The sequence below is a fragment of the Myripristis murdjan genome, chromosome 1 (assembly GCF_902150065.1).
Source record: "Myripristis murdjan chromosome 1, fMyrMur1.1, whole genome shotgun sequence".
Classification (NCBI taxonomy): domain Eukaryota; kingdom Metazoa; phylum Chordata; class Actinopteri; order Holocentriformes; family Holocentridae; genus Myripristis; species Myripristis murdjan.
The window spans coordinates 15,414,953-15,442,504 of NC_043980.1; the positions used below are offsets into that span (position 1 = coordinate 15,414,953).

The 27,552-nt window shown below is 41.3% G+C and overlaps 2 protein-coding genes across 5 annotated transcripts in view; both read right to left on the reverse strand.

Annotated features, from left to right (window-relative positions):
• Window positions 1–11,510: 11,510 nt before the first annotated feature.
• On the reverse strand, window positions 11,511–19,439 carry LOC115370008 (uncharacterized). 2 transcript variants are annotated; one of them, XM_030066907.1, is made up of 5 exons: window positions 19,322–19,439; window positions 18,460–18,632; window positions 16,292–16,764; window positions 13,095–13,144; window positions 11,511–12,800 (listed from the first exon to the last, which is right to left on the reverse strand). In XM_030066907.1, the coding sequence occupies exons 2-5, from the start codon at window positions 18,478–18,480 to the stop codon at window positions 12,628–12,630; spliced, it is 717 nt and encodes a 238-aa protein (XP_029922767.1). In that variant the 5' UTR covers window positions 18,481–18,632; window positions 19,322–19,439; the 3' UTR covers window positions 11,511–12,627. The 2 variants fall into 2 exon arrangements, with proteins under 2 accessions (XP_029922767.1, XP_029922681.1); XM_030066821.1 differs by having other exon boundaries at window positions 16,268–16,764.
• A 1,500-nt stretch (window positions 19,440–20,939) lies between these two features.
• The window catches only part of rab11fip4b (RAB11 family interacting protein 4 (class II) b), a 36,809-nt gene continuing 30,196 nt past the window's right edge, over window positions 20,940–27,552 (reverse strand). For 2 of the 3 annotated variants that reach the window (XM_030051853.1, XM_030051874.1), the window contains exons 12-14: window positions 26,425–26,505; window positions 24,755–24,898; window positions 20,940–23,574 (exon numbers count right to left, since the gene is read on the reverse strand). In XM_030051853.1, coding sequence (XP_029907713.1) covers window positions 23,458–23,574; window positions 24,755–24,898; window positions 26,425–26,505 — 342 coding nt within the window. In that variant the 3' untranslated portion in view covers window positions 20,940–23,457. The remainder of the gene's footprint in view (window positions 23,575–24,754; window positions 24,899–26,424; window positions 26,506–27,552) is intronic. The other variant, XM_030051864.1, reaches the window with a different exon arrangement.

Consider the following 27,552-nt stretch of genomic DNA (forward strand, 5'->3'; position numbering starts at 1 on the left):
TGACATAAGCAAGTAAACAGAAAAAAAAAAAAAAAAATTACCTCCCCTGAAAACAACCTTACCAGATTTGACTGCTTGGCATGCACGCTCCAGCTGGGAACGCTGGTGACGATTTATGAAGCTGAGCCTGGAGTGATGTATAATAGCACGCTGTGATGTAAGAGACGACTTCACTCACGGTGACAGACTTATTGCCCTGCTTGTCTGGCAATTGGTAGGAGATGGAACGAGATGACAAATGAATGACATGACAGGAGAAAGGGAACGGGGGAACCGCAGCAGCAGAGCTTTGAAGTACGACGCTTCATTTCTCATCTTGGGCCCTGTTCCAGACAGTCTGCAGGTTCTTATGTCCCCCAGGACCTGTCAGCCAGCTCCACTGTTTGTTTTCCAGTCCAACGTGGGGACAGATTTGGACAAGGGCGACAGCAGAGTCTATTTTCTCCACCTGGAAGCTTGGAACGGAGAGGAGAGAAACTCAAGACTGGTTTTACCCGCTTCCTGGAAACAGTAAAGCAACCAGGAGGCCCCTTGGTCAGGGAGAGGGGCAGAAACACTGCGTGTGACGTGTGGAGGGAGACAGAGAGAAAGACAGAAGCAGAAATTGAAATTTCTGCTCAGTGGATAAGGCATACAGATTAATAAGTGAGCACAAGAGTGGGAGAGTGTTTGTTTGTGTGCTTGTGTGTGAGAGCGAGAGAAAATGACAGAATGGTTAAGAGCACAAGCTCCAGCCCGGGGATTTGCTGATGCCCACGAAGATCTGTTTACAGTGAGTGCCCCTAATGACCCCTCAGAGGATGTAGAGGAGTCATTGCCAATGCGCACGCACGCACGCACACACACACCACATACATACACACACGCACAATCCAGGACACATATTTCAGCAGACATAGATACTGGGTGTCAAAGGGCACCTGTTAGAAGCATCCGGAAGGCCAGATGCCAGACAAAGCATGTATTCCTATCGTGGGACTAAATACACAGCCTGGAGAGAGGTGTTAGTGTGTGTGTATATGAGAGTGAGAGAGAGAAGGAGCCGTATTGCTCCTCGACTGCACCATGAGCAGATGACGGATTTCTGCACACCATTTTGCTGCTGCATATGCAGCGTGCGTCTGTGTATGCGAAGATAATACAAAAAAAAAACAACAACAAAAAAACAACAAAACAAATACAGCAAGGGAGGCCAGCAGGAGTGTGAGTGTGGGAGTTTGCAGACTGGTTCCAAGGCCAAAAGGTAGAAAGGCAGCAAGGAGAGAGAGAGAGAGAGAGAGAGAGAGAGAGAGAGATGCTTGAAGAACAAGAGAAAAATAAGAAGGAATCAAAGGCTGAGTCTTGAATTTGAGACAGATCTACAAACTAAAACTAAACAACAACTTCACTCTTGCACATGACGGCTACGTTTTAAGGCTGCCTGTTATATTTATTTCAATGGTAGACCCATTGACACACAGGGACATGCACGCCCACCGACTGACTGTCTGTTTGGGTCAGTCGCGGTGCTTTAGTGCGATGGATGCTGCATGGCAACCGTGGTCCTACTAATGTACATAATACAGCCCAGACAAAAGAGGCTGGCAGAGCTGAATGGGTGGCTGAGATAAAAAGAAAGTCATAGATTAACAAAACGTAGGCCCTGCATTATAAGGTGCTTTGATACATAGTAACGCAGGCATGCCGTCACTGTAGTGTGAAAACCTCATTGCTCCAATTTTCTCATCTTGTATCTGCAAATACAGGATTACATGCACATATCCTACAACTTTTGGTTTGATGAAACCTTTTCAAAAGTTGACATATGCAATCTCAGTCAACAATAATGATGACATCTTCCATCACTGGTGGAAAATGTCAAATGTTTGTTTATTTGTTTGTTTTATGCATATGTGATGTGTTCAGACTTTTTGGACTGCTGGTGGCACTATGATGGGCCAGTCAGTTTCATTTTGTGGATACTGCATATTAATGTAAAAACACATTATTCCTCAAAGGTTGATCAGTTTTGATCCAGCAGTGGTGGAGATTATTAGCATGAGGGTTATTTCCCCCTGGCCTTGTGGTAGTGTTGTGGTGGGCTGATCAAATTTATATTCGAAATGTTGGATCCCACTGTCAAAATCCTATTTTTTTTTTTTTTTTTTTTTTTTTTACTGCAGAGGCTCAGGAATCGCATGAAATGGAGATAGATGGATGCAGTCCAGTCCATACTCCCTTCTCTGATCTTAAATCATAGAGGGCAATAAGGGATGGGGGGAAAAAATCAGATCAGTTACACGTTGCAATTTTCTTATGAGAAAACTTTTACACCACCATGCACCACCATCCTGAATTGATATTCTGTTTGTACTTATGGGATATTTTATTTGACATGGAGAAGATGTTGCTGCGTAGTGTCCTACAGATGGCAGGGTGACCTGTTCAGACAAAGAATGACTCAGCTGTTTTCTACTGTGGCTTTTCTTTAAGTAATCTAAAAGAAATTGCGATCGCAACACGAATCATAAGAATCACAATATACACCTAATCAGGAATTGTAAAAGTATCATGAATCATATCGAATCGGGATGTCTCCAGTGAATCCCATCTCTGGTAAGAAAATAGTGAATAGGAGGAGAATGAATTAAACTGCATCCTATAATACTATACATGGGTATTATCCTCAGGTACATATGTATGTATACTATACTGTGTAAATACGTATATGCTGGTTTGTGAGTGTATGGGAATAGAGAAGGAATCTGTGAGTGTACCACAGGGACAGAGATGGAGAAAGAGAGAGAGAGGGGAGAGAGAAAGTGGGACAGATAGCAGTGATTTGAGCTCTACCCTCCCCTCCTCTCCTTTCCTCTCTCCCTCCATCCTCTCCTCGCTCTCGTCTCTCTTTGGCTGCCGAGGAGAAGCGAAGGAGGTCACCCACACCTACAAGCACTCAATCAACCTGCCTGCGACCTTGCTCGTCCTGGATACAGTGCCCGCTCCCGCCGTTTGTCTGCCCGCCACGCTGCCATCCTGCTGCACAACTTGGCAGCCGGTGCCAAGTTACACCACCACGAGCACAGAGGTGTCGTTCCACCAGATGCCCACTTTGTGTCCAAACTCTGCCAAAATTCATCAACAGATGACTCTATTCTATGTCAATATATTGTCTGCAAAGAGGTCTGGGATAGTGACAGGACATGCACAGGGTAATTAGTATAGGGGATGTTATGCCATTTAATGTGCATTAGTGATGTGCTCTGGAAAGGGATTTACTCATTATAAATGGGTGGTTTGAGTGAATTGGACGATTACCAAATTGCCTTGGGGGAGTGAATGGGCAAAAAGAGCCAGTCCTTTCGAGAGTTTTCAATGACGTCACATATATTAAGGATCACTTCAGGCCACCAAACACGAAATCATTAGCTTGAAATGATTTACACTGCATCTCGTTCAGTGAATGATAACCAAGTAAAATCAGCTTTTCATTAGATTATTGTTCACCCATGACTAAGATTCCGCTGTGACCCATCTGGGAGTCACAGCGCCGAAACAAAATCCACAAGATCAATCAAATGAAACAAATCAAATTATTAAATCGTTCTTCACAGTGAGCCAGTTGGAAAGACGTGACTCCTAAAAGAGAGTCAGACATGCATGCTGTGCCAAGTGCCATCGATTCCAAACTATGTTGATGGGATTACAGCTTTCCTTTAGGAGAAAGTGTCACTACCTACTCTTGGTAGGAGCCCAAGAAAGCAGATGGCCTCATGCATATTATGATGTAAGGGTTCAGCGTGACATTGCTAAATGAAAAGTGCAGCTTCGCGTCTCCAAAACAACACTTTTCGGGAACAGGAACAACCTTGTCAATTTCATGGTTGAAGATTTCGATGTCCCTGGGTAAAGAAGTGTTTTCCACTGTACTTGTGGGAAGACAGTGTCAGTTGCCAATTACAGTAGCAACACTGGAGATAAAGGGTTTCTGCTGACACCGGCGGGCTCACTGTGAGAACTGACTTTAATATTGAGTCTGTCTTGTATTGCAGGACAATTACCCATCGCTGTAATGAAGGAGGAAACAGCTGAAATCTCCACCAGCTACTGCTAGGCTGCAGATTAACGCACGAGGCCAGAGATATCTCTATCAGCTATGACAGCCAGGTCACATTCCATTGTTATGTGCTGTCTGATGGGCCTTCCCCTATGGAAAGTTAGTTAGGACTGTGGATACAGCTGCAGCGATGGCTCCACTGACCACAGCTACAAAAGGCATGGAAAGACAACACATGGGCCGAGACAGACGAGGGAGGAAGGAAAAGCGGGAGGAAAAGAGGTTAAATTTCTCTGAATGGATAACAAGGAGGGCTGAGGAACCTTGGACTTGGGCATGTTTTAGCATGTGATGGGTTTGTAGATTGTGAGTGTGTTTAAGACAGAAGGAGAAACCGAGAGAGACAGAGAGGGAGAGAGAGAGAGAGGGAGAGAGAGGAAAATGAATGTGATTCATCTTTAAAAGGGCACATTCTTGGGTGATGTATGTATGTAGTGTGTGCGTGTGTGAGTGTGTGTGTGTGTGTGTGTGTTGTAGCATTGGGTGTGGGAGTTGTACGCTAGCTACAACTCTTCTTATCGCTTCACAGAGCAATGTGGAGAATGAGGATTCTGGGTTCAGCCCTGCTGATCAAAGACACGAGGAGGCTGATACACCCTCTCTCTTACTTTCACGCACACACACACACACACACACACACACACACACACACACACACACACACACACACACACACACACACACACACACACACACACACGGGCATATGCATACACATTCACAGACACACACGTACATGCACAGAATTACAAGCTCAGCAAACGGAATTAAGGCAATGCTATGAGCCATCACTCTTCAATGAATGGGAAAATTTAGGGAGTACGAGAGTTGGTTATCTTATTTTTTGTGAAGAATACCACCTGTTTTTGTGCATGAGCCTCCAAGGAGTTCACAGACTGAGTCAATGAGCTGCATCTCACGCATTAGTCTGCATGGGCTCAATTCATAACTTAATTCTCCAGCTTAAAGTCTTTGAGAAAAGAAAAAAAAAAAAAAACAACAACATTTTTGCTGGTCAGAGCAGTGTGTGGCCACAGAGTGATGTAGGAGGTGACGATATCGTCCCACGTTGTCTGATGTGATTAACTACAGTCAAAGTTATGGATTATACAAAAGAACTGTAAATTTGTAACTCTGACTACTGTGCTTTACACTCGGCAGTCTCATCTGTAATTCAAATGCAGGTCTCATCACAATGACTGTGTGCAGACACCCAGGAGTCAGACGCTAGATGATTGCCTGGGTGTGTGTATGTGTGTATGTATGTGTAACGAGTTGGAGAGAGAGACAGAGAGGTGTGTGTGTGTGTGTGAGTTCATGTGTTTGCCCGTGTCTGTCTTTGTGTATGTGTTGCTGTATGTGTACCGTCCCTGTAGAGTCGCAGCTCTGCTCCTCAGACTAACAGTATGTCTGTGTGTTAATTCAATAAAGCAACATCGGCGCAGTGTAAGCCTCTTAATAAGCTGTGTGCTTCATCTCTCTGTCTCCCCATCAACCCCTCTCTCCCTCTTCCTCTCTCTCACTACCTCCTTCACTCTTTCCACTCTACCTTCCCTTTACCATTCATCCATCGGCAGTAGCCTCCCCCTGTTCCTTTGATGCATGTCTGCGTCTGCACGTGTTCATTCCTTCCTTACTTCTCTCCAACCTTCCCTTTATTTCCACCGCATCTCTTATGTGCTCCTTCCCTCTTCCACTTTTCTCTCCTTTTATCTCTCATCTGTCACTGCCTCCTCCTCCTCTCCATTTTTCTCACCCTCCCTCTCTCTGTCTGTTGTTGTGTGCGAGTGGTGGGTCTGCAGGGTGCTTGTTATCCAGCACCTATCCAGACATCCCACGGCTGGGGAGCCAGACAACCAGACAGTCAACCGGGCGGACTGATAGACAGGCATCCAAAAGACGACCGGAGAGGATGGCGAAGCGACAGCCAGGCAGCGAGGGAGAAAGACAGAAAGACAAAAAGGCAACTGGCTGTCTCTCTGCATGGCAGACATACAGAAAGACAGCCAGGCAAGTCGCCTGACAAGCAGGCAGGGAAGCAGTCAGTCAGAGACTGCCAAGCAGGTAGGGAGGCAGAGATAGAGACAGGCAGGCGGACAGGGATGGGGACAAGCGGCCGGGCAGCTAGGCGGGAAGGCTGGAGGCAGACAGGTAGGTAGAGCAGCCAGACAAGCAGGTCGTCATGGGCCAGTGCGCAGCAGTCAGCTGAGCTACGAGCCCTGCATCCCAACAGGCCAGAGGGCAGTCAGGAGCTGCATGGCTGATAAACACTGCCTCCTTCTGGGCCTGCTGGGCTACTGCAGGCACTGAATGACAGCATGGGCATGACTAAATCTTCAACCTTTACCGGCCCAAGACTCAAACGAGGGACTAAGAGCTTCTCTCCTAGGATCCAGGATTAAAGTATTGAAGATTAATATTTGGATAAAGACACTGCAAGAGCACACACTCTATAGTAAACACTGGCAGCACTTTCAGTTCAAAATGGAAATGGAAACTTCCACTCATACTAGGATGACAGGGGCTTAAATCTCAGTAATTATTTGGCAATTTTGGTATGAGAAGACTATTAGGGCAAAACATTTCCAGTTTTAAATTCTCTAGGAAATCCTTTTCTGACTTAAGTTTCAAAAACTAAAGCAAAAACCAGACAAAACAGAACTGAATAATCTACTGGGAACTATCAATCAGTTCAATAAATACTTGTTATTCCTATGTTATACAGTCCAAATAATATTTGTGATCATAAACAACTAAAATCTAAAAACCAGAAGCCAAGAACTACAATCATAGGTTTTGCAGCCCAATGCTGCTTGTTAGTAATGGGAAATTGACATTCATTCTTTCATTCATTCAATCATTCATTCATTCATTCATGCATTCATTCTCCAAACCACTAATCCTAATTAGGGCTGCAGGGATGAATAATGTTTGTCTTTAATTTCATATCCACATGATTACCCCAAAATAATGGCTGTTAATTGTAAATCATCATACACACACAATCTAGCTTTGTGCGTACTTGTTCGTCTTTCCTTTTAATTCTCTGTGGAAATGTAGAATATATATCATAATACATCAATATAATGACAAGCATTAAAGATCAACACAGTCTCTTACATTTAATTTCCGGTTATGGGAGACAGTTGTGAACATTTTTTAATACAAACTGAACTGTCCTTGGGCACAGCAGGAAAATATAAAATTGCTAAAATCAAATTCAGCAAATCCCTTTTAAAAGAAATGTTATTTCCTCTACTGTGATGCTTCAAGCCACAAGCAAGCCATCATAAATGTTCTAGTGTCTAGAATAGCAGTGGAGTATTTTAAGAATGACACTCAGGAAGTGGATTTACCGGACCCAGGCTTGTAGCGCTAATAACAGCGCTCTAGTTTGACCATATGGTGAAGATTTGACTTGAGGAAAACGCCTTCTGATTCCAATCACACTGACTCAGCAAAATTTGTTCCCCTTCCTCTGTTCACCAGATGTGGCAACCTTTTCTTTCAGAACACCCACCCAAAAAAGCTATAGTGCCAAAATTCAGTCACTGCCTCCCAAGCTCAGAGCTGTCAAAGCAAATAATCTGGCTCTGGGTTAAGGCCTAGAAATGATTTAAAAATGTACTGAGGTAACCTAGTTGGAAGGCCTGCGTGTTGCATTGCAGCAGTAAGACCTCTTTGTTTCATTACCAAGTTAAGAAACAGTGTGCTTGGACATCAGGCTATTGCTGGTCTGTGCTGTCGCCTTCCGCCAGTTATTTCCACAGGCGAACTGTATTTTCTCTCGGCGGCCTGTCACCCAGAACTCAACACCCTGGCTGTCTTCCTAGTGGGTCAAGTCACAATGAGAGGAAACCATGAACCTTCTTCTTTGGGAGTGATTAACTGGCTTAACAGATCCTTAGGGAAAATAATCTGTGCAGATGTTAACAAGCTAAAAAATGTCTGTAAAAACTATCCACCATTTTTTATTTTTTTATTTTTTAGAAAGTTTAGAGAACCTGAGGTGAAAGGACATCATTAACTTTAATAGGACTGCCAAATTCCTGTGAAAAGGAAAAAAAATCAAACTAAATCAAATTAAATAACAGCACTGGTGTGGATCTGGCCTGTCTGATGCAAACTTTCCAGAGTTCTTGTACCCATGTTACCATCTTTTACCAATTTTCGGCAGTGGACTGCAGATAGTTGTCATTAAATTTACTGGAATCTTGACTCCCCAAACAGCCAATTTATTTAGTTATTTATTTATTTATTTTGTACTGCTTAGCTCTGGCTATGGTTAGCTAACCGCAGGCGTCTTCCTGTACTTGCCAACACACCATTACCAGATCAATCAAGAGACTCCACAGTAAATGACTGGCCACACTGAAAAAAAAAAAAAAAGAGATGAAAAGGCAGTGACTGGAGGTGAGTCACAGGAGAGAAATGTGGAGCTAGCTGTGTGAGCTGTGTATAGAACGTATCAGGCTCCGTGGGGGGTCATTTGAAAGGGGATGAAAGCGGGTGGCATCCCATTGATAGAGCAGTAATTATTACATGCTGCTCGTATGCCAGGATGTGAGGGATAGAATAATTAGTCTAGCCATCATTTCCTATAAAAACAAATCACACTCTAATGCACTGCGTGTCTTGATAAATTGGTTTAGATTAGGAGTGCTGATCCAGGATCACTGACCGGAGGGGCAGTGGCCTTTTTTTTTTGTTTGTTTGTTTGTTTTAAGAGCTAAAATGCTAAATTGATATCTGCACTGATTGTTAGTGCCAGGTGTTCATATTTAAGTTAACTGCATAACTAACTTTCAAACACTCATGCTATGATTTTTCTTTGTGCAAGTCAACTTTTTTTGGAACACAAAACAGCCCAATATTGTATTTACACTGGGATTTTTTCCCCAATTTTAATTGCAGTATAGGATCAGTGAGCCAAGTCTAAAATCATAATGTTGGGTTGGTACAGAGGCCTGAATTTATGGGAACTGGGCACAACGTGTGTGGTTAACAGGAAGGGTTCCCAGTTTGAGGATGCACACATGCACGGTAAGGATAATGGTGATTCTGCTCACAAAGGTCTCTCGATTCCCGTGGTCTGTTTGTTCTGGTTAGCTGTGGCAAGGCCAACCTGACCAAAGTCCTCTTCTCCTGTGCCAGGCTAACAAACCATTATGTGACCAGATCAATATGGAGGCTGAATGCTAGGTGACCAGACACAGAGATGAAATGAAATGACTCGTGGTGATTCATAAAGGAGAAATACGGCATGTGAGGCCCAGTGATGATTTCCCAAAGTCGTTTTAGCACGAAGATGTCTATTATAAGCTAACTGTATCTGGCTCTGGCTACTAAATGTAATTGATTATGGTGATCCAACAAGCTCAAAGAATTAATGTTTGCATTGTCATTATGATTGGCTAACTTCAATTAAAACATGCACCCAGTGTTTGTGTTGGTGTCAGCAGCGAGCAGTGAGCTGAACACGACCCATGCACACCGTAGATTGAATATGGGATGAGGGCAAGTGGGGCTGCTCAGTACAGAGGTTCAGCATATCTCAATGTTTTTCCAACTCCAAACACATAATGTGGTGGAAGGGTCCACTGGACCAGAGGGGCATTAATCACTCAGCAGGATTTCAACATACACGAAACACATAATTTCTTAACAATGCAGTGTTGATACCACCCACACAAAATGCTAATGCAGGACTATAAGAGCCATTGCAGCATTCAAGGGGAAATCCATATTGAAACTAATATTATTCTCATGATGATTGTTTAGTCACAATTTATGAACATGAACTTTTTTTTTTTTTGAATAACTTTTTTTTTTTGAATAACTAAAAAAGCCAAATACAAGACAATATGGGTGCTGCTCCACAACAGATGGAGCAGACAGACACTGTTGATTGGGAGCTTTAAATGAGGAAACAGGCACATTTTTTAATGTCATAAGAATAAGCACTAAGACTAAAATAGTCTCAATGCAACACTCCCATTCAGTGCTGCAGGATTTGTCTCTGGATGACACCACAGGTTTGAACCTGGATTATATTGGTTCTGGATTTAGGAGAATGCTGCTCAAGTTCACATATATGACTTCATAAATATTTAAAATACTTAACATCAAACTAGTAACATATGTGAATTCTGCTTTGGGGTGGATTTTAACTTTAGAGCAAGCCAAGTCTGGTAGGTGGTAAGCTTTAGCCCACACCCAGTGCATACTTGTTTTTGTCTGTCACGACTTCACATTTAAAGATTTATTGTAATTCATTTATCCCTTTACACATGTATTTGATTTGTAAAAGTTGTGAATGACTGAAATAAACTAAACAAAAAGTCCGCAAAGGATGTTCGTTGCTGGAGTAAATTGGCAGTTAACATGGGTCAGTTTCCTAGAGATGAATATGTTAAAAAAAAAAAAAAGACATTTAAGACAAAGAAAATTTTTAATTAACATATTGACTCAGGCAGAAAAATCCCTAGTGTCTTAAGCAAATTTATGTCATGACCTTACTTTTATTTATAACTGCCCAATCCAAAAAAATAACTGAGGCCTTTTACTGAGAATTACCCCTAAAATGCTCGGTGACTGCTCTGTCTTAAGGGTCTCTCAACACTAGAAAGTACGATAATATAATCATCTTACTCTATCACTGCCACTCCTCCAATCACATTTTTCTGTTACATCAACACTGGAATTCTCACAGAAGGCAGGAGACATCAAAAGCTACTGCACCTCTTTGATAGTGATTGATCTGACGGTAAATAATTTCACTTTAAAACCCAAGAACTCTACTTAAAATTCATCTACCAAGTCTCATCAGAGCCCACGGCTGTGAATTTCACCAGAGATTATGACCTCAATCTATTATTGACACGGTATCTGTGGACATGAAAGATTTAGTATTATTAGAGAACATTAATCAGCTCAGTAACAGTTGGCTGCAACCTCGTCTTTAGTGGCCCTATAAAAGAAACTCTGGGGAGAAATGGGTTTAACAGCATGCAAGTAAGCGCATGCATCTCCCAAGTCCTTGCGAATGAACCCAGTGAACTCTGAAGGTGTGTGGAAATACCTCAACACAGAGCTGTGAAAAAATTATTAGAACAACTCTCCCACCTAGTGGCCTAAAGCTGTCATCGCCTCTTGAAATTCACCTCCAGTGACAACAGCCAGTTGTCAAGGGCATTACAAGCAAATCATTGGAGGAAAAGTTGGCATGACACGTAATTCCAACCAATAGAAAACAGAGGCATGATGGGTTTCCTGTTCCTGAATCGACCTGCGACACAGGTGAACCCAAATACATTTTGTTGGGATTGTGACTGATGGACATAATCGTACAAAGCTTCATCACCAGTTTCATTGAGAAGTTGATTTATGTTGGTTGTGAAAATCAAACGCCAGGTTTGGACAGGTGGGTGACGATTTATTGATAAATCATTTGCTGGATAAGTTGTCTGTCCACTGAGTATTTAATCATATCAGCAACATAGTCACTTCATGTATTTAGTGTAAATATCTAGAATTTTAAACAATAAAATTGACCTTACAGATCAAAAAGGGCAACTTGTTACGTTTGAGTCACTGTAAAACAAAAAGCCCTCTAATTAAAGCAATCATTGCACTTTATGCGCTACTACAACTGAAATCATTTTGATGAAAATGACAAAATCCAACAGCAAATGCATTATTAGTAGCACCAGTCACTGGCAGAGGATGGAAGTAAGTAACTAGAAATCATTCTTTCAGGTCTCAAAAGAGTAACACATACAGCGTTTTTAGTCAACAAATATAAAACCTGAAAATGAACTGGTAAAATAAAAGATGAGAAGTAACTAAAATCATTCTGAGAGCTCACAAAAAATAAGTAAGCATTTTTACAGTAAATGAATTTAAAATCTCAAAATGAAGCAGTAAAACAGTGAAGACTGCAAACACGATTTGAGCTCACAAAAGCATTAGAGTAAAAAAACCCAAAAACAAATATAAAATCTGAAAAAGAAAGGGACGAGTTTGTAAAGGATGGGGAGTCAGTAATTAAAATCATTCTGAGCTCACAAAAGCCTAAGTTATATCGCATTTTTAAAGTAAATGAATGTAAATCTGAAAGTAAATCTGAATAGTAAAATAGTAAAGAATAGTAAAAGACAGGAGGTGGCTAACTAAAATTATTGTTTGGGCTCAAAAAAGTAACCTGTGTAGTATTTTAAAGTCAACAAATATAAAATCTGAATATAAAATGTAAAATACTGTATAAACTTACATAAAAACACACACTAACACAAAACATGGCTGCAAGCCAGACTACTACTCTATGGCCTTTGACCTTTGCTGTTTTAAATTAGAAAAGGAGGGAGGATGGTGGTATCTCCAAAGGAAACTGGTAAGAGTAGTGATTCAGGATCCCTGATGAAGTTACATGACGAGTAAATATTCCTAGTGCCACAACGGGCAAACTACTTGCAGATACGAACAGATCATTTATGTTGTGAGCGTTAATTTCAGGGAGCTTACCCCCCTTATTAATCAGCATCTGCAAACTGGTCGGGCTCTGTGGGAACGTAGCAGCATGCCCACTGCACGGGTCTTGGGTGGTGCCAGGCTGGCATGTAACTGGCTGTCTCCGAGGGGATGGTAGTGTCCGTTGTCTTGAGTGAAGAATGCCGCAAGGCAAAACTCAGCACATCCTCTGGGCCTGAAGGAGGCACAAAGTAAAGATTTGCACTTGTGCCGACCCAAATCTGAAAAATAGTTTCCAAACCCAGCTGAGCCCATGTGGATGTAGCTTTTTGTGAGCTAGACCTTGACAAAAGGCTGATATTTGTGTGCACACAAGGAGTAATGACTAAGGTGCATGTTGGCAAGTTAATATCACTTATCGTGTCAACAAAAAGTCACAAACTAAAAACTAAGTGAAAATCCAAGGCCATCGAAACTTTCTTGACAACAGCACATCGATAAAATATTGTAGAAAAAGAAACAGTCTCACTCTCCCAGTCCTCCTCTTGAGGCTGCAGCGGGGGGGTCACATCCTTGCCCCTGTAAAAGTTGTGACACAGAGGGGGCTGAGGTTAATTTTAACCTCGTCCATGAGTTTTTACTATCTAGATATTTTGTTGCAGAATTACCCAAAACTCTGCTTACTATGACCTATCTGGAACCGCGGTTGTTTCTTGGCAACATTTGCTTATTGAATATTCAGTCAGGAAGCAGAAGGAACTGCTGAGACCACAGTGATTTGAATTGTAGAAAATGAAAATTCAGCCATTAACTTATCACTCACATGTAGGTCGACAACTGCACTGAAGCCAAGTACGTTACAGATAATTCAAAGGAACAGCTTACCACAAAATAAAAACTCATTTTGTACAACAGCACTGAGGGTCAAAAGTTTAATGTTAACCTCATTATTAGTTACATTTTCCTCTGGCTGGTGGTGCACTCTGCAGTGCTCTGGGAGAAAACTGTGCCTGCTACAGGGAGTGCATGTACTGTGTGACCGATGGCCCATTACATAGTAAATCATCATTGGTGAGGAAAACAAAGCAAATAATTCCCTGACATTTGGACACACAGTGCAACCTATAGTTGGATTAGGTTGCACAAACTGTTTAGAGTTCTGTTAACATTTTAGGGGCTTTTCTGAGCTGTGAAAAGGCGGCCATGTTGAGCGCACTATCTTGGGAGAAGGCTGAGATGAACCACAAGCTAGGGATGGCTCGATACCACTTTTTCACATCCGATACCGATACTGCAGCCTTGAGGATCGGCCGATACAGATACCGATCCGATTCTTTTTGTCACTCTAAAAGTTGTTAATAATACGTGGATGTAATTTGCTTGATACTGACATCTAAAAACACCACATTCACTGTACAACAACTATTCTGGTCCCCTGAAGTCATGTGTAACTGCTGTGGCTTAAACTTAAAGCTCACATCGCTTTTTACAGCATTTGTAAACACAACAGACCCAGCTGCACCATTCAAATGTTAGAAATAAAATAAAAGTGCAACTTGGTGCAAATTTTGCATTTGAGTTAGTTTTATCAACTCGGAGTAGTTTCACCTGGAGTTAAGCACGCGCACCACAGCTATAAGATGAGTCACCATGGCAACGGGGAAGCGTCGGGCTGCGTTTTTCACCCCAATTGAATTGGAAATCTTAATGCATTCATACAGGGAGTTTGAATTTTTTTTTTTTAATGCAACATCCACTACAGCGGCAAAGGAGAGGGAGACGGCGGGGAGAACGTTGCTGCTCGGGTCAGTGCGTAAGTTTAAATGTAGTCCGTTGCAATCGATAATATTACAGGGGAAAACTGCTTGAATTACTGCTGGCCTATTCATTTATTTCACTTAGGTGACGTGGAACGGTAACGCTCAAAAAGATAACTGTCTGGAAATTCTAAAACATCTATGCGCGGTCTTATAACCATCTCCCGATGAATATTTAATTCTCTGCGCAGTAACACTGCACCTTCATCCACGGGATCTTTATCGAAAGGACATACCATGTTCGTGAAAAAAGACGCTACCTAACTACTAATGGACTTCTAATAAAAGCCTACTGACTGTTTTTTTTTTTGTTTTTTTTTTTAAGTAACAGACGGCAGAACTAATATGCCACACCAAAACTCGCCTGCTGATTGAATGAATGAGGAAGTTAAATCCCGTGTGTGGAAAGAGGGCGGACACAGAGAAAAACTCGAGGTTTCATGAGAAAAACCTGGTCCCGACCAGGTCCGTTTCATGGAGTCTGTTACTGCGGTAACTGACCGAGAGCTTAAGTTACCTCCCTCTGTGAAACAGGCTAGAGTTACCCCTTTCTCTGCTTTGAGTTACCTCCCTTTGTGAAACGGAAAACTCAGAGTTTCCCTCATTTCAGGGTGAACAGACTCAGAGTTTTCACTAAACCTGTTTTGGGAAACGGACCCAAGATTTGCTGCACCAAAACAAAAACGGTTCGCTTTTCTTTGCACTCGCCTGTAAAAAGTCTCTGTACTCCTTTCCATGCTGCTTCTTCAGATGCTTTATTAAGTTCGTTGTGTTAAAATGTCCGGTTTTGCTACCACCCCTTGAGACACTCATTGCGCTTTTGTCCTCCATTAACTTGACTACAGCTCTGCAGGCTTCTGCTCACGTGACACATGGCAGGTACATGGCAACCATGGCGACAGCTTGTCTGTGTTACGGCACGTCGCGCAAAGTGAAGTTGAGGATATATGAGATAGCTTGGGCTTATGGATCAGATCGGAAGGGTTCTAATAAAAAAATCCGATACCCGATCCAGTCATTTTGGCCTGGATCGGACCCGATACCGATCCAGTGGATAGGATCGGACCATCCCTAACCACAACGGCTAACTTGCTGTGCGTTTGGTGGCCCTTCAAACTTTAATGGAGTTTGAAATGACATAGGGATTGTAACTGTGCAAAAAATCCATACAGCTGAGTAATACTATATCAGTTCTCTAGCCCCTTGTATCAATATGTATTGTTGAGGCACTGCACTTCATTTTAATGTTAAGATTATGTCTACATTTTAATGCATTGTGCTGATTGTTTTAATAAACTGCAATGGAAATTTGGAATTTAATTGTTTTGAGTCAGTCTGTCACTTGATTTATCATACAGACGGCTTACAAATTAAAAGAAAAACTGACATAAAGCGCAACTCTTCCTAAAGCTATTCCCGCATTTAATTTGATGACGGTATTGTCAAGTGCTGTCTAATACATCTGTCTAAAGTCTACCATAGGTGATCTGGTGGCTGCAAAGGCCATAACCTTCACTGCCGACGGTCTTTGCACCAATGAACTCAAACATGCATTTGCCGCTCTAATGAGGGTTTTATGCACTGTCTGCAACCCTAATAAACCACTCTTGGTGTACATTATCTTTGGGAGGAATGGTGTCCCTTTATTCTGGAAGACAATCTATGCCAAGGAACAATGACGCTGTTTTGGTGGTCACACTATATGCTGTATATTTTAGTGCACCTAGGTGTCATACAGTTAGCTGTAGTTTAAGCTCTTTTCCTACGTCTTCAGTCAGTTCAATACAATATTTCAATGTGAAATGATACATACATGAGTATATAATGACTAAACTTTCATTTTGTGACAAAGTATTCCGTAATAGTTGTAAGGTAGGTGGCATACCTCATCTTACGCCTTGATCTGTACCTTTTCTTCTGGTTCTTTGCTGGTGCTGGCTGGCTGCTGCCACTCTCCTCTGGTGCCACATTGGGCAAACCAGCTGTGTCTGGACTGGTGGCACCATTCATTTTACCATCAGCTGGAACGGCAGTACTGTTGACCACATTGGCTGTTGAGGCGTCACTGACACCTGAAATCATGCTCCCTTGTTTCCAGAGCATCTTTGAAGGCACCGCTGTTTTACATTTGCACCATGCTGGCATGGCACCGTTGACCATGCTTTGAGGTTTGGTGCCATTCACTGTGTCAGCTGCTGCACTGTCACTCATTCCAGGGACAGCATCGGGACCACCTTTATGGACAAAGTCTCCATTTACCAAACTTGTGCCTTTGGTAAGGCCATTAACCAGGAAGGCGACTTTGCTGGTGTCATGGTGCACTTCACTTCCTTTTCTGCTCGTGGGGTCCATGACAGTCTGAGGCATTGTTTTCCCTGCAATCTAAATACATTTAGAGGATTTAATGTAAGGGCACCAAACAAAAGAAATCAAGGCTTAAAATAACAGTTACATAATCAAGGTTAACCTTACTTCAAGTTTTTAAATGCATAACAGAATTTAAATGTGTTATGCTGTCGAGTGTGAACAGATCAAATAACATTTGTGAAAATAGAATTTTTCTTCCCCAATCAAAAATATTTATTTTAGGTACTAAACAGAGAATGTGATCTTATCAGACTTTATTCACAGAAAACATATTGTAATACTGCCCAAAATAAATGTAGGGCTAATGTCCTCTAGAGCCCTACATGTACAAATACATTCTCGGCCACATTTCCATCTTCTGCACATAAAAGCCACATCTTTAATTTGGTGTAACTTTAAAATCTGCTAGAATACTTGGGATAAGAATGATTTGTAGTGTGGATTGTGTTAACAGCTTGGTAGTTTGTGAAAAGTGTAAAAGGCGGTGATAAACCCAATAATTCATTATCGGCTCTTAAGATACAGATGGCTGACAAATGAAAGGAAAAACCCTGGATAAATGAGTGCAGGTGCTTCCAGACAGGTGTACTATATGATGCAGTCAAACAATTAACACCATATGATGCTCTGTGGCATGTATACAACAGCTGAGCAGGTCACGCTGACCTTGATTTTGGATCAAGATAGCAAGAGGTAAAGACTGAAGTGAAAGAGGGCTCATTATTGGCAGGATACTCAGTTACAAAGACTGCTCAATGTTTCAATAAGAACACTGTCTTACTGTAGGCACAGGACAATATGAAAATTTAATGTCACAATTATCCCGGCCAAAATAACTGCAATTCACAATATTATGCCGATAATCACTAACATATGCTTAAAACTCAATTTGCGATTAGCCCAATAATGCAAATCCACTACGATCAGCTTTTTTAATCAAAAGCCACGATAAAATCCTATACAGACCCATTCCAACAAAGACTGAAGCGATATCTGCTTTCAGATCTATGGCAAAGACAGCAGTAAATATGACAACGACGGTGGTGCCTTAGTGCAGCATCTAAGGTTAAACAGAGGAGCAACTCTTCCTCAGGTGACTGAAAATGTCAGTGCAAGATGTGATCAGACTGTCAGCAACAACAGTCCGTCCACAAATACATCGAGAGGAATATTACAGCAGGGTTGCAGAGCGTAAAGCCCTCATTACAGAGACAAATGCACATTTAAGAGTTCAGTGGTGCAGAAAGCATGGGCACCGGTCTAAAGAGATGTGGAAAAATGTGATCAGGTCAGATGAGTCACCATGTTATATATGGACAAGTGGGTGAGTGCATGTGTGGCGTCCACCAAGAGAACATTACAGGTCTGAATGCTGGACGCCGACAGTGAGGGGGTCCGCCGGCTCTGTGATGCTGTGGGGGGGATTTTCCCGGCATGATTTGGCTCTCCTTTAGTGCAGGGGTGTTGAACCATCATGTAAGGCCAAGAGGCTGCAAGTTTTCACTCCAACCAAAAACTTCACCAGGTGATTTTTAATGATATGTCCTTTCTCTCTGCTTGAAGGTGAGGTGATCAGTGAAATCACCTGGTGGAGTTTTTGGTTGGGAATGAAAACCTGCAGCGTCTTGGCTCTCCGTGATGGTTCGACACCCGTGTTCCTTAGGGGGAAGCCTCACTGCAAATCAAAACAAAGTTATTCTGAGTGATCACCTTTCTCCTGCGATGAAACATTTCTATCCTGACAGGAGCGGTCTCTTCCAGGATGACAACGCCCTCATCCACAGGGAACAAGGGCTCACTGAATGGTTGGATGAGGATGAAAATGATGTAAAATCATATGCTACGGCCCTCACGGTCACCAGATCTCACCGCCAGTGGAACACCTATGAGAGGTTTTGGACCAACATGTTAGACAGCGCTGTCCACCACCACCACCATCACCATAAAAACACCAAATGAGGGAATATCTTTTGGACGAATGGTGCTCCATCCCTCCAGTAGAGCCCAGAGACTTTGAAAATCAATGCCAAGGTGGAAGCTTTTCTGGCAGCTTGTGGCGCCCAAAAGCCTAAATAAAACCCTTAATGTTTTTTTGTTTGTTTGTTTTTTTTTTTTCCTGCAACATGTGGTCTGCCTCAGTTTGGTCAGGGGCTGAAGAGAAAAAGTCTCGTTTGATTTTGTTTATGCTATTTTTTTTTTCTCTTTACGTTTGGTTGAGTAAAATGACCCTATCCTGAGTAATATTTCGACAAAGTAATGTTACTTCCATTTGAGTGGGACATCTGACTTTTTTCTGCCCAGGTGACTTTAATAAACATTAAGCACTAGCGGGCGGACAAGCGAGCCAAACATTTTCTCAGTTCCCTGCTGTGACAGGCTAGCTCCTATTTAGCTTAATCGCTAGCTACTGGGATTGAGATTGGCAGCTAATCCTGCGAAGGCGACAGTTGACAGTTTGTGTGTTTGGGCACAGCATGTAAAAACAAACAAACAAACAAACACAAAAAATAGCATAGCAAAAAAACCCTGACAGCATAAATGGTAACTAATTTAGGTTACATCGCCTACTTACCTGTTGCCGGCAGGACGCTGCGTCCGGACAGGATGCACTGCTGGAAAAGCGCGGTAGGGGGCGCTGTAACACACACACAGCTTTTTGACACTGGTGCCAGTTTTGACCTTAAATTGCCCTTGTGACCTCCTGCCATTGCCCAGTTCAGAAGTTTAAATAATACAAAGCACTTTATATTGACATCACTTATACAAAGCACTAAAAAAGGACAAGATTTAAGAGAGAGTTATATGTATTTTTTTGTGTTAAGACATAAATATGGTAAGGTTACATAGATTAAAAAAAAAAAAAAAAAAAGTGCACAGACTAAACCAACCAAAGAAAAAGTTAAGACGAGACAATACAAACATATATACACTAAACCTAATAAACGGGGAAATCTGGTGTCAGAAAAAAGTAAATAAAATAAAAGTTTGCCTCGTGTAGCCACTACTGTTCTTTGTCTCATTCCTCAGTTTCTTTATTTCTGACAGCACTTGAAGTCACCATTTATAGGCCTGCTAAATGTTGTTTTGATTTATAGAAATAGGCTTCCAGTGTCTTCTTTCCAGTAATAATGATTATTTTGTGATAGCCTTCTTCATTGGTCCTCCTAGGGAAATTATACTTCCATTACACGGCTGTGCTGTGGCCTCTTTCTTCTTGCGGCAGAAGAAAACCCTGCTTGACATTTCTCCCTGGTAGCATCGTTGCAGAAGAGATTTGATTTCCTTGGATAGACCTTGCTTGCATCATCTTCTCCGATGGCCTCCTTGCCCAAAGTACAACTGTCATGTATGAGACAGGATAATGGGCACACGCACATGAATATTGCCTAAAACCTTAGAATGACCATGACTACAATCATCAGCCATGGTGAATTTCTCTCAGCCAGACAGGTAGACAGAATTAGGACGATCGCTTTCAAAATGTAATCCATTACAGCACTGCATGCAAGACACTGCAATACGAAAACTCCCTAACAAAACTTGATTCATGTTATGTATTTGCTACTGACACATCTTTCCTTAAAGATTAATAGACTAAGCAGCTAGTCCAATTTATAAAGTGAATTTTCAACAGAAGCATAACAGCATCCACAACCACTCTTTTAGATGACTGGTTTTATTAGATTGCTGTAATCCTGCCACTTGCAAACTGGTGCTCCCATGTGCTGCTGGTAGATTTGGTCTCCTGGAGGAAGACTAATTCTTAATCAGGGCAGATATTTGACCAAAAATGCTTCCACTAGAGCAAACTGTTGAGCAACAATTGACTGCATGACAATTTCAGAGGGAAAAGGTAGACCATCCATCAATAAAATGCATGATTTTTGAAGATATTCAATCAATGGATGACACTAAGGCCTCCACACCATGTCCCTTGCTGATATAAAATAAGTCATGCAATCAGATAAGCATAGGTTACACAGTTATTTTCATGCCAGGGCAGATGTTTTTATTTACAACACATTATGTACATCACAACTGCAGATAAGTCACATCAGCAGCAGACACCATCGGCCTAGAATATGGCCACATTAAATAAGTTGTTCCATGTTAAGGAGATAGAAAGCTATTATTTGATTAAAAACAGGGGTGAAAAGCAGATCTAAATGATAGAGATTCGTGACACAACATCACAGCCAAAGCCTTTTTATTGCCATGTTCTGCTTAAAGGAATGACACAATATTGGATAGCCCTACTAAATTATAACTTAAGAACTACAAAAAGAATGAATTTATATATTTTTTCTTTTTTTTTTTTTCATCTGAAATGATGCGAGCAGCTATAGAGAGAATTTTTTCGAAAGGGTAAACAAGACGAATCAGCGGGTATTGGTAAATCAGTTTATATTGCTCGTGATGCTCACTATTAAGTTTAAGTTAGGAAGACAGTCGACAACCATACCAAAGAAAAGCCAGTTTAAGACAGCGTGAAGAGCAATGAACTCACCATTACTAACAATTCAATCGAGAGGAGAACAAAAATTACACTGCATTAAAAAAACAAAATAAAATAAAAAATAAAATAATTGCATCAACATTGTATTCCCAAAAATGCTAATCTTTAGTTTACAAAGTACTGTGCTATGCCTGTATTTCTACCTAAGCTATCACAAGCTCTTTCTTGATAAAACAGTACAAAATAGTTTTCATAGTATCAATTTGAAAAAGAGTGGTGAGTGGCACATGAATACAAATTATCACTATGTATGTACAACATTTACAAGTCATGAAAACCTGTCAGACACAGAATCGAATGCACCTTCAAACAATTTAGTCAAGCTGTATGGTCTTGAAAAATGTGTTTTCAAAAGGCACAGACAAAAGAAAATGTGAACCATGCAAAAGGAAACAAACGTTTTTTTGTGCAAGGAAGCAAAACTCAAGTTTAGGACAATTACATAATACAGCAGATTGTATTTTCCCCCCATTTTCCTAGACAATGCCCTCTCCATTACAGTACAGAATACTGTATACATGTATAACGACATATCGCAACATATTTAAGAGTTTTAAAACACAAGAAGCCTTATGTGGCTCACAGGAAGTGAAATACCAAGTGATACATTCATGATATTTACAGTATTATGAGAGCCATCGGGGCACAAACTACAATCTGCAACTTACAGGCTTCAGTGAGATTGCTATTCCAGTCTTTTGCACGAAAAGTTCAGTCTCCTGTGCACACTCGTCGTACCTGACCGCAGAGTGAGATTCAGATTAAGTCAAGTATCTTATTGAGTTGATCCAACTGGGACATGAGGGATGATTCAGTGAGCAACATCACAAATTGGCCACTGAAATGCCCCAGTGGGTCCGATCACGCCATCACGAAATCCATATCACATTCTGTACATTCATATCATTACATTCCTGTGCAACATCATTGTGTCCATTGCTAGCTGGCTGCAGCGTACTTGTTCAAGCTCATGCTATGCTAGCAAATAGCAGCTATGGAAACTACAGTGTGAAGACACTCCTCGGTCGCAGCTTCTGCTCTATAAAGTGACAGTCTACGCTCATCTTTTCCATCATCAACAAGGAGCCACCAGGCACTGAAAAAAAAATAATTCACTGGTGAACTGATTGACTTTGCAAGTGCTGTTTAAAGTTTCCGGAAAGACATCTTCACAAGAAAACAACAAAAATCTTCACCTTCAATAAACCCTTGCTGACTTCACTAAAGCCCTCTGTCCCCAGTGCACAGAGTCCCTCTGTGCCGCTCAAAAAAACACACTTTCTATTATCTGCCCTACTCTGGATTGCCTTCTTCTCTTACCGTATAGCAAAAGGGGTTCTCTCTCTACTCATTCCTTCATATTTAATTTCTCTCGGACCATTTTTACCTCTAAACACGTACCTGTTCATACACTTCATCAACGTGCATTAACTCTGCGTCAATTTGTATTATGCCTTCTATTAAGGACAATGAAAATGACAGGAGTTACAGATCAGAGAACAGTCTAGCAGACTGCCTTCATGTCTGTGTCCCTCTGAGGGTCTGTCTTACCGCCTGCTTTCCAAAATGTCTCACTTTGTTTCCATAAAATGCACTTTTCTACAGCACACCAACCTGTTTGTCTGTGGAACGAACACCTCCTACTACACCATGACACAGTGGAGCACACAACAACTCGGTTACATTGTTCCAGTTTTTATGCCATAGTACGTATGTGCAATATACAATATCTAGCAATGCCATCAATCTTCATAACATGTGGAACACAGGATATTTGTGGTAATAAATCACCAGTTTTGTCTTATGAGATCAAAGCTATGACGGTAACTGCGGGACAAAACATGGACAGCGAACGAAAAGACAACGGGATAGACCAAGTTGAAGGGTCACAGTCCAATGACCACCAGTCAGTAAGCAAGTAACAGCTGAGAAAGTCCCTTTAATTCAGCGCAGAAATCCCCTCACAGCTTTAATGGGTACGTCCTCTGCAAAAAGAAGTTATTTGCTCCCCATCAACAGCAGGGGGCAGTGTGTATCTATTTATATGTTCCAGTTTTCAGGAGTGGCTCTGGTTCCTTCTCCTTCTTTTCCAGTACAGATTCCCGACTAGGAATACAGGTTCTGCTCTGACAACTGGAATGATCCTCACTCTGCAAAGTTACAGAACGATTCTCATTCCAGTTGAGTGGCTGCTAGTTCTTGATTTCCAGGATGGAGGGGTTGTGGTCCAGGATGGACAGGATGATTTTGTCCATGTACTGACGCAGACGGAAGTTGATTTCCTCCTGCTCCTTTAGGGCTTCCATTAACTGGGAAAAGAGTGGTACATCACACATATAACATAATAGTGCAAAAAGCCATATAAGAATCAAGGATTTTTTATGCTGCTCCCACATACTAGCTAATAGCTACATACTAGCTCTGTTTTTCCAACACATAGTTTTAGAAATACTGATAGACCTGGAGGCATAGACCCAACAATTATAAAGTTAATCAATTATAAGCTTGGGTTGCTTATTTTCACAGCATTAGTGAATGACTGTATGCTAAATATATATCCAGATTGATGACTGCCCACATTACCTATGGTAAATTTAAATGCATCGTATGTTAATATCTAGAGCACCCATGCCTGAGAAATACAGTTATACCCTAACCATTTGAGATACATTGGAACTAATTCATTAAACTGAAACAGGGAGCTCGCTGGTTCATTAATTCACTAAGACAGGCTTTCAAGCTGAGATGGATTTTGCTGCATCCAAGCTGTTAACTGATATATTACCTCCACATATATAAAGTACCAATATGGAACTGCTGATGCTTTTGTTGGTAAATCAATGATGCTCTCACGATCAAAAGTGAGTGAATGTCATAGCTTAGGACTTTAGATCTGACTCTACATAATTGATCTCCTGTGACCCCTTGCTGCTCTCCATACCCAATGTATTATACTTGCAAATCTAGTGGTAGTAGATGGAGAGGAATTGCAGATTGGGGGTACTGTCACACTTTAACTTGCAACATTTTGTGCCAGATCTGTATTTTGAGTTAATGATCAACAGCTTTGGTAAGTAGCCATGTATTTCATGTGTTATGAGTTGATTATCCCTCTTATACCATGGTCATTTGCCAACAATATAAAGGAAAGAGGAGAAAACAATCTAAAAATGTCTTAATACACACCTGCCAGCCGAATAAGAAAAGAGTATGCACCCATACCATGGTATAAGAGATAATATACAATGAGCTGATTGTTACGCACTGCTGCTTATTTTCTTTGCATCTTGGTCTTGAATCACCCTGTTGGTACTTCTTTTGCATTACTAACTGATTGTACATTACACCTTGTAGCAAATAAGAAATACACAAAACAACACAACAGTGCAGAAAGCAGTCAGATAATGTTTATGTTGGAACACGCTGTGAATGTTTGTATTGATATTATGTGACACTGTATGGGCAGTGTGTATGTTGTCCTGGTTTTACCTGGTCTCTAGAGGCATTATCTATCTCAGCAGCCAGGGACTGGGCCTTGGTCTGTGTGGCAAACAGGTTCTTAGCTTCATAAAGGCTCAGGCTGAGGATCTGACCATTCAGCTCATCGTTCTGCTCCCTCAACTTCTGGTTCTCCTACAGTGGCAGGGAAGGGTGGAGGGCATAGTAAAGAACACAAGGCAGAGAGAGGGAGAGAGAGAAAGAGAGAGAGAGAGAGAGAAAGAGGGAGAGAGAGTGAGTATTTATTCTAGGCAACAGTACACTTGGAGCGATAATACTTTAGTATTTTGTATTTTAACCCTCATGCGGTGTTTGATTTTTTTAATCTAGTGCTCTGAGTCAAGAAAAGACCTAGAGCTCTAAAACTGCCATATAAAATTATACGTTATAAGTCCACTTTGGTTGGGTGAGATTTTTTAATTCAGTTCATTCCTCATCATAACCACAAGATAGTCAATTGTTTTTATATTTTTAAACCTTTAAACGCATTTTTTTTTTTTGTATAAATTACAGCCTTTTTTTCAAGCAAAAAAAAAAAAAGTGAATGATTTTTTTATTATGTTAAATATGCAAAGGATGAATGGACTTTTTTTCAAAAGTAATTATTACAGCCTGGGATGCATAACTTGACACAGTATATGAATTTAGAAAAACATATTAGTTGGTCCAGATAATAGAAAAAACTCCTGGTGTTTGGGGTCAAATTTGACCCGGCTCATAAAACTATCCTCTAACCCGTATGTTATCTATTGACTTCCACTTTGATTGGGGTAGACATGTCAGCCAGGTTCATTCCTAATCATAACCTTACGATATTCATCTGCTTTTATATTGTGGACCCTTTAAACCCTGTTGTTTATAAAAGTACACCATTTGCCTAGAGAGTGAATGAAAAGATGAATATAAATAGCCACCCTATAGGGCTGTTGCAGGGATGTTTGTGTGTGTTTGTGTGTGTGTGTAGGTGGGAGGGCTCTATTTTCCTGAGAGATATTTTGGAGAATGTCCCTAAACCCTTGAACTCTGATTGTATGATAATTTGCTTTGTTTAAAATCGCTTCATTTTCTAAACTGGGTCAAAAATGACCCAGAACACCAGATTTGCTGCAAAATTGGGAAAATGCCAACCACTGATTGAGACTGTGAATGCAGATGCACCATTGTTCTGATGATCAGTGGCAAGGTACTGACGGATAAACACAAAAAAAAGTCATCACAGAATAAATTTGATCACCGCATGAGTGTTGGCCACCGTCGGACAACTCGCTTCACACTCATTTGGAGCTACAACCTTCAAAATGAAACTACTCAAGCCTCACTCAACCCATACGACAAGACACTGCTCTTCGTGCCTCAGCCAGCCGCAAACACAGCAACACACATCTATGTTTTGGCAACACCTACAGAAGGACAGAACACGGGTTATGTGGTGTTATAACACAAACAGCCCCCGCTGCATTGTCTGGTGTGTTATGACTGCTCCGTGATGAAGTTGCCCTTACGTGCTGACAAGAGGTCGGCTTGGCCCCTCCCTATCCTCGCCTTGACCAGCAGATTTGCAATGCTGACCCCAGTTCAGCTTCTATGGGCAAGTTCACCCTACTCCATAGTGATTAGTGGTTAATAGGGAGGTCAAAGGTCACAGAAACAGTGTGTTTTACCATCAGACCAGGTCGGAGCCGTGCCCCGGCCAACACCAGGTGCTGGAATTCAGGGGGGAGAAAATCCTGGGACGCAAATCGCTGGACACACACATATACAGACATATACAGAGGTGCATAGGCAAGCATAAGATAGTGAGTTAACCCATGTGATGGATGTCACAGGGCAGCGTTCTCTGAATCAAAACTACTAAGTAACTAAGCTCATCTATTCACACGCTGTACTTAAGCACTGCAAGTGAGGTAGCGGTATTTTACTTGAGTATTTCCATTTTGGGACACATTATATCTTCACTCCACTACATTTCAGAGTGAACTATTGTACTTTTTACACCTCTATGTTTATCTTTCGGCTGTAGATACGAATTACTTTGCAGAATACGGTTCAACATGCAAACAAGCTCATAAAATTTTATGCATTGTTAGTGGTTTTAACCATTCAACAGTTTATGTACTAATTAGGCCTAACACCACCTGGACCTCATAAAACATTAAAATACTTCTCATAGGTTAATTCTTCAATAATTTAGAAGAGAACACTCTGAAGTACTTTTTCTTTTCATAATTAAGTCCATTTTACTAATATTATTTACATAACTTTTCACTGAATAAAATCAAAGGGCTTAGATATTTGCTACTGTTAATTAAGGAATTGTGTCAGAGTTTGGTGAAAAATGCTCTGGATGGTGTTATTTGTTTGTTTGTTTGTCAAAAATGGTTCATTCATATACAAGACTAATATATTTGTCCAGAACAACGGCAGTCTAACGGCAGAAAACAGCTGAGGAGAAAAGGTTGTTGTACTGAGTGAGAGAGATAAAGAAGGGAGAAAGACAGAAAAACAGCATCTGCAGATAGAAGCTGAGAGGAAACGTTATTATCACCCCCTCCTTGCTTGTCTGCACTGAGCTTGACTAACATGGCCTGAGGCTATAAAGAGGCATGGACCTGATCATCTTAGTCCCAGATAAGATCCACAAACTGCATGAGTCAGCCACAGGAACCAGTCTGCTAGGTTAGGCTAACAGACTGTGCAGCTACTGCAGCTCAAGGCCTGGTGGTTTCAGATAACTTGTGCTTTTTTTATTGCTGCGAGACTTGGATCTATCATTACTAATGCATAACATT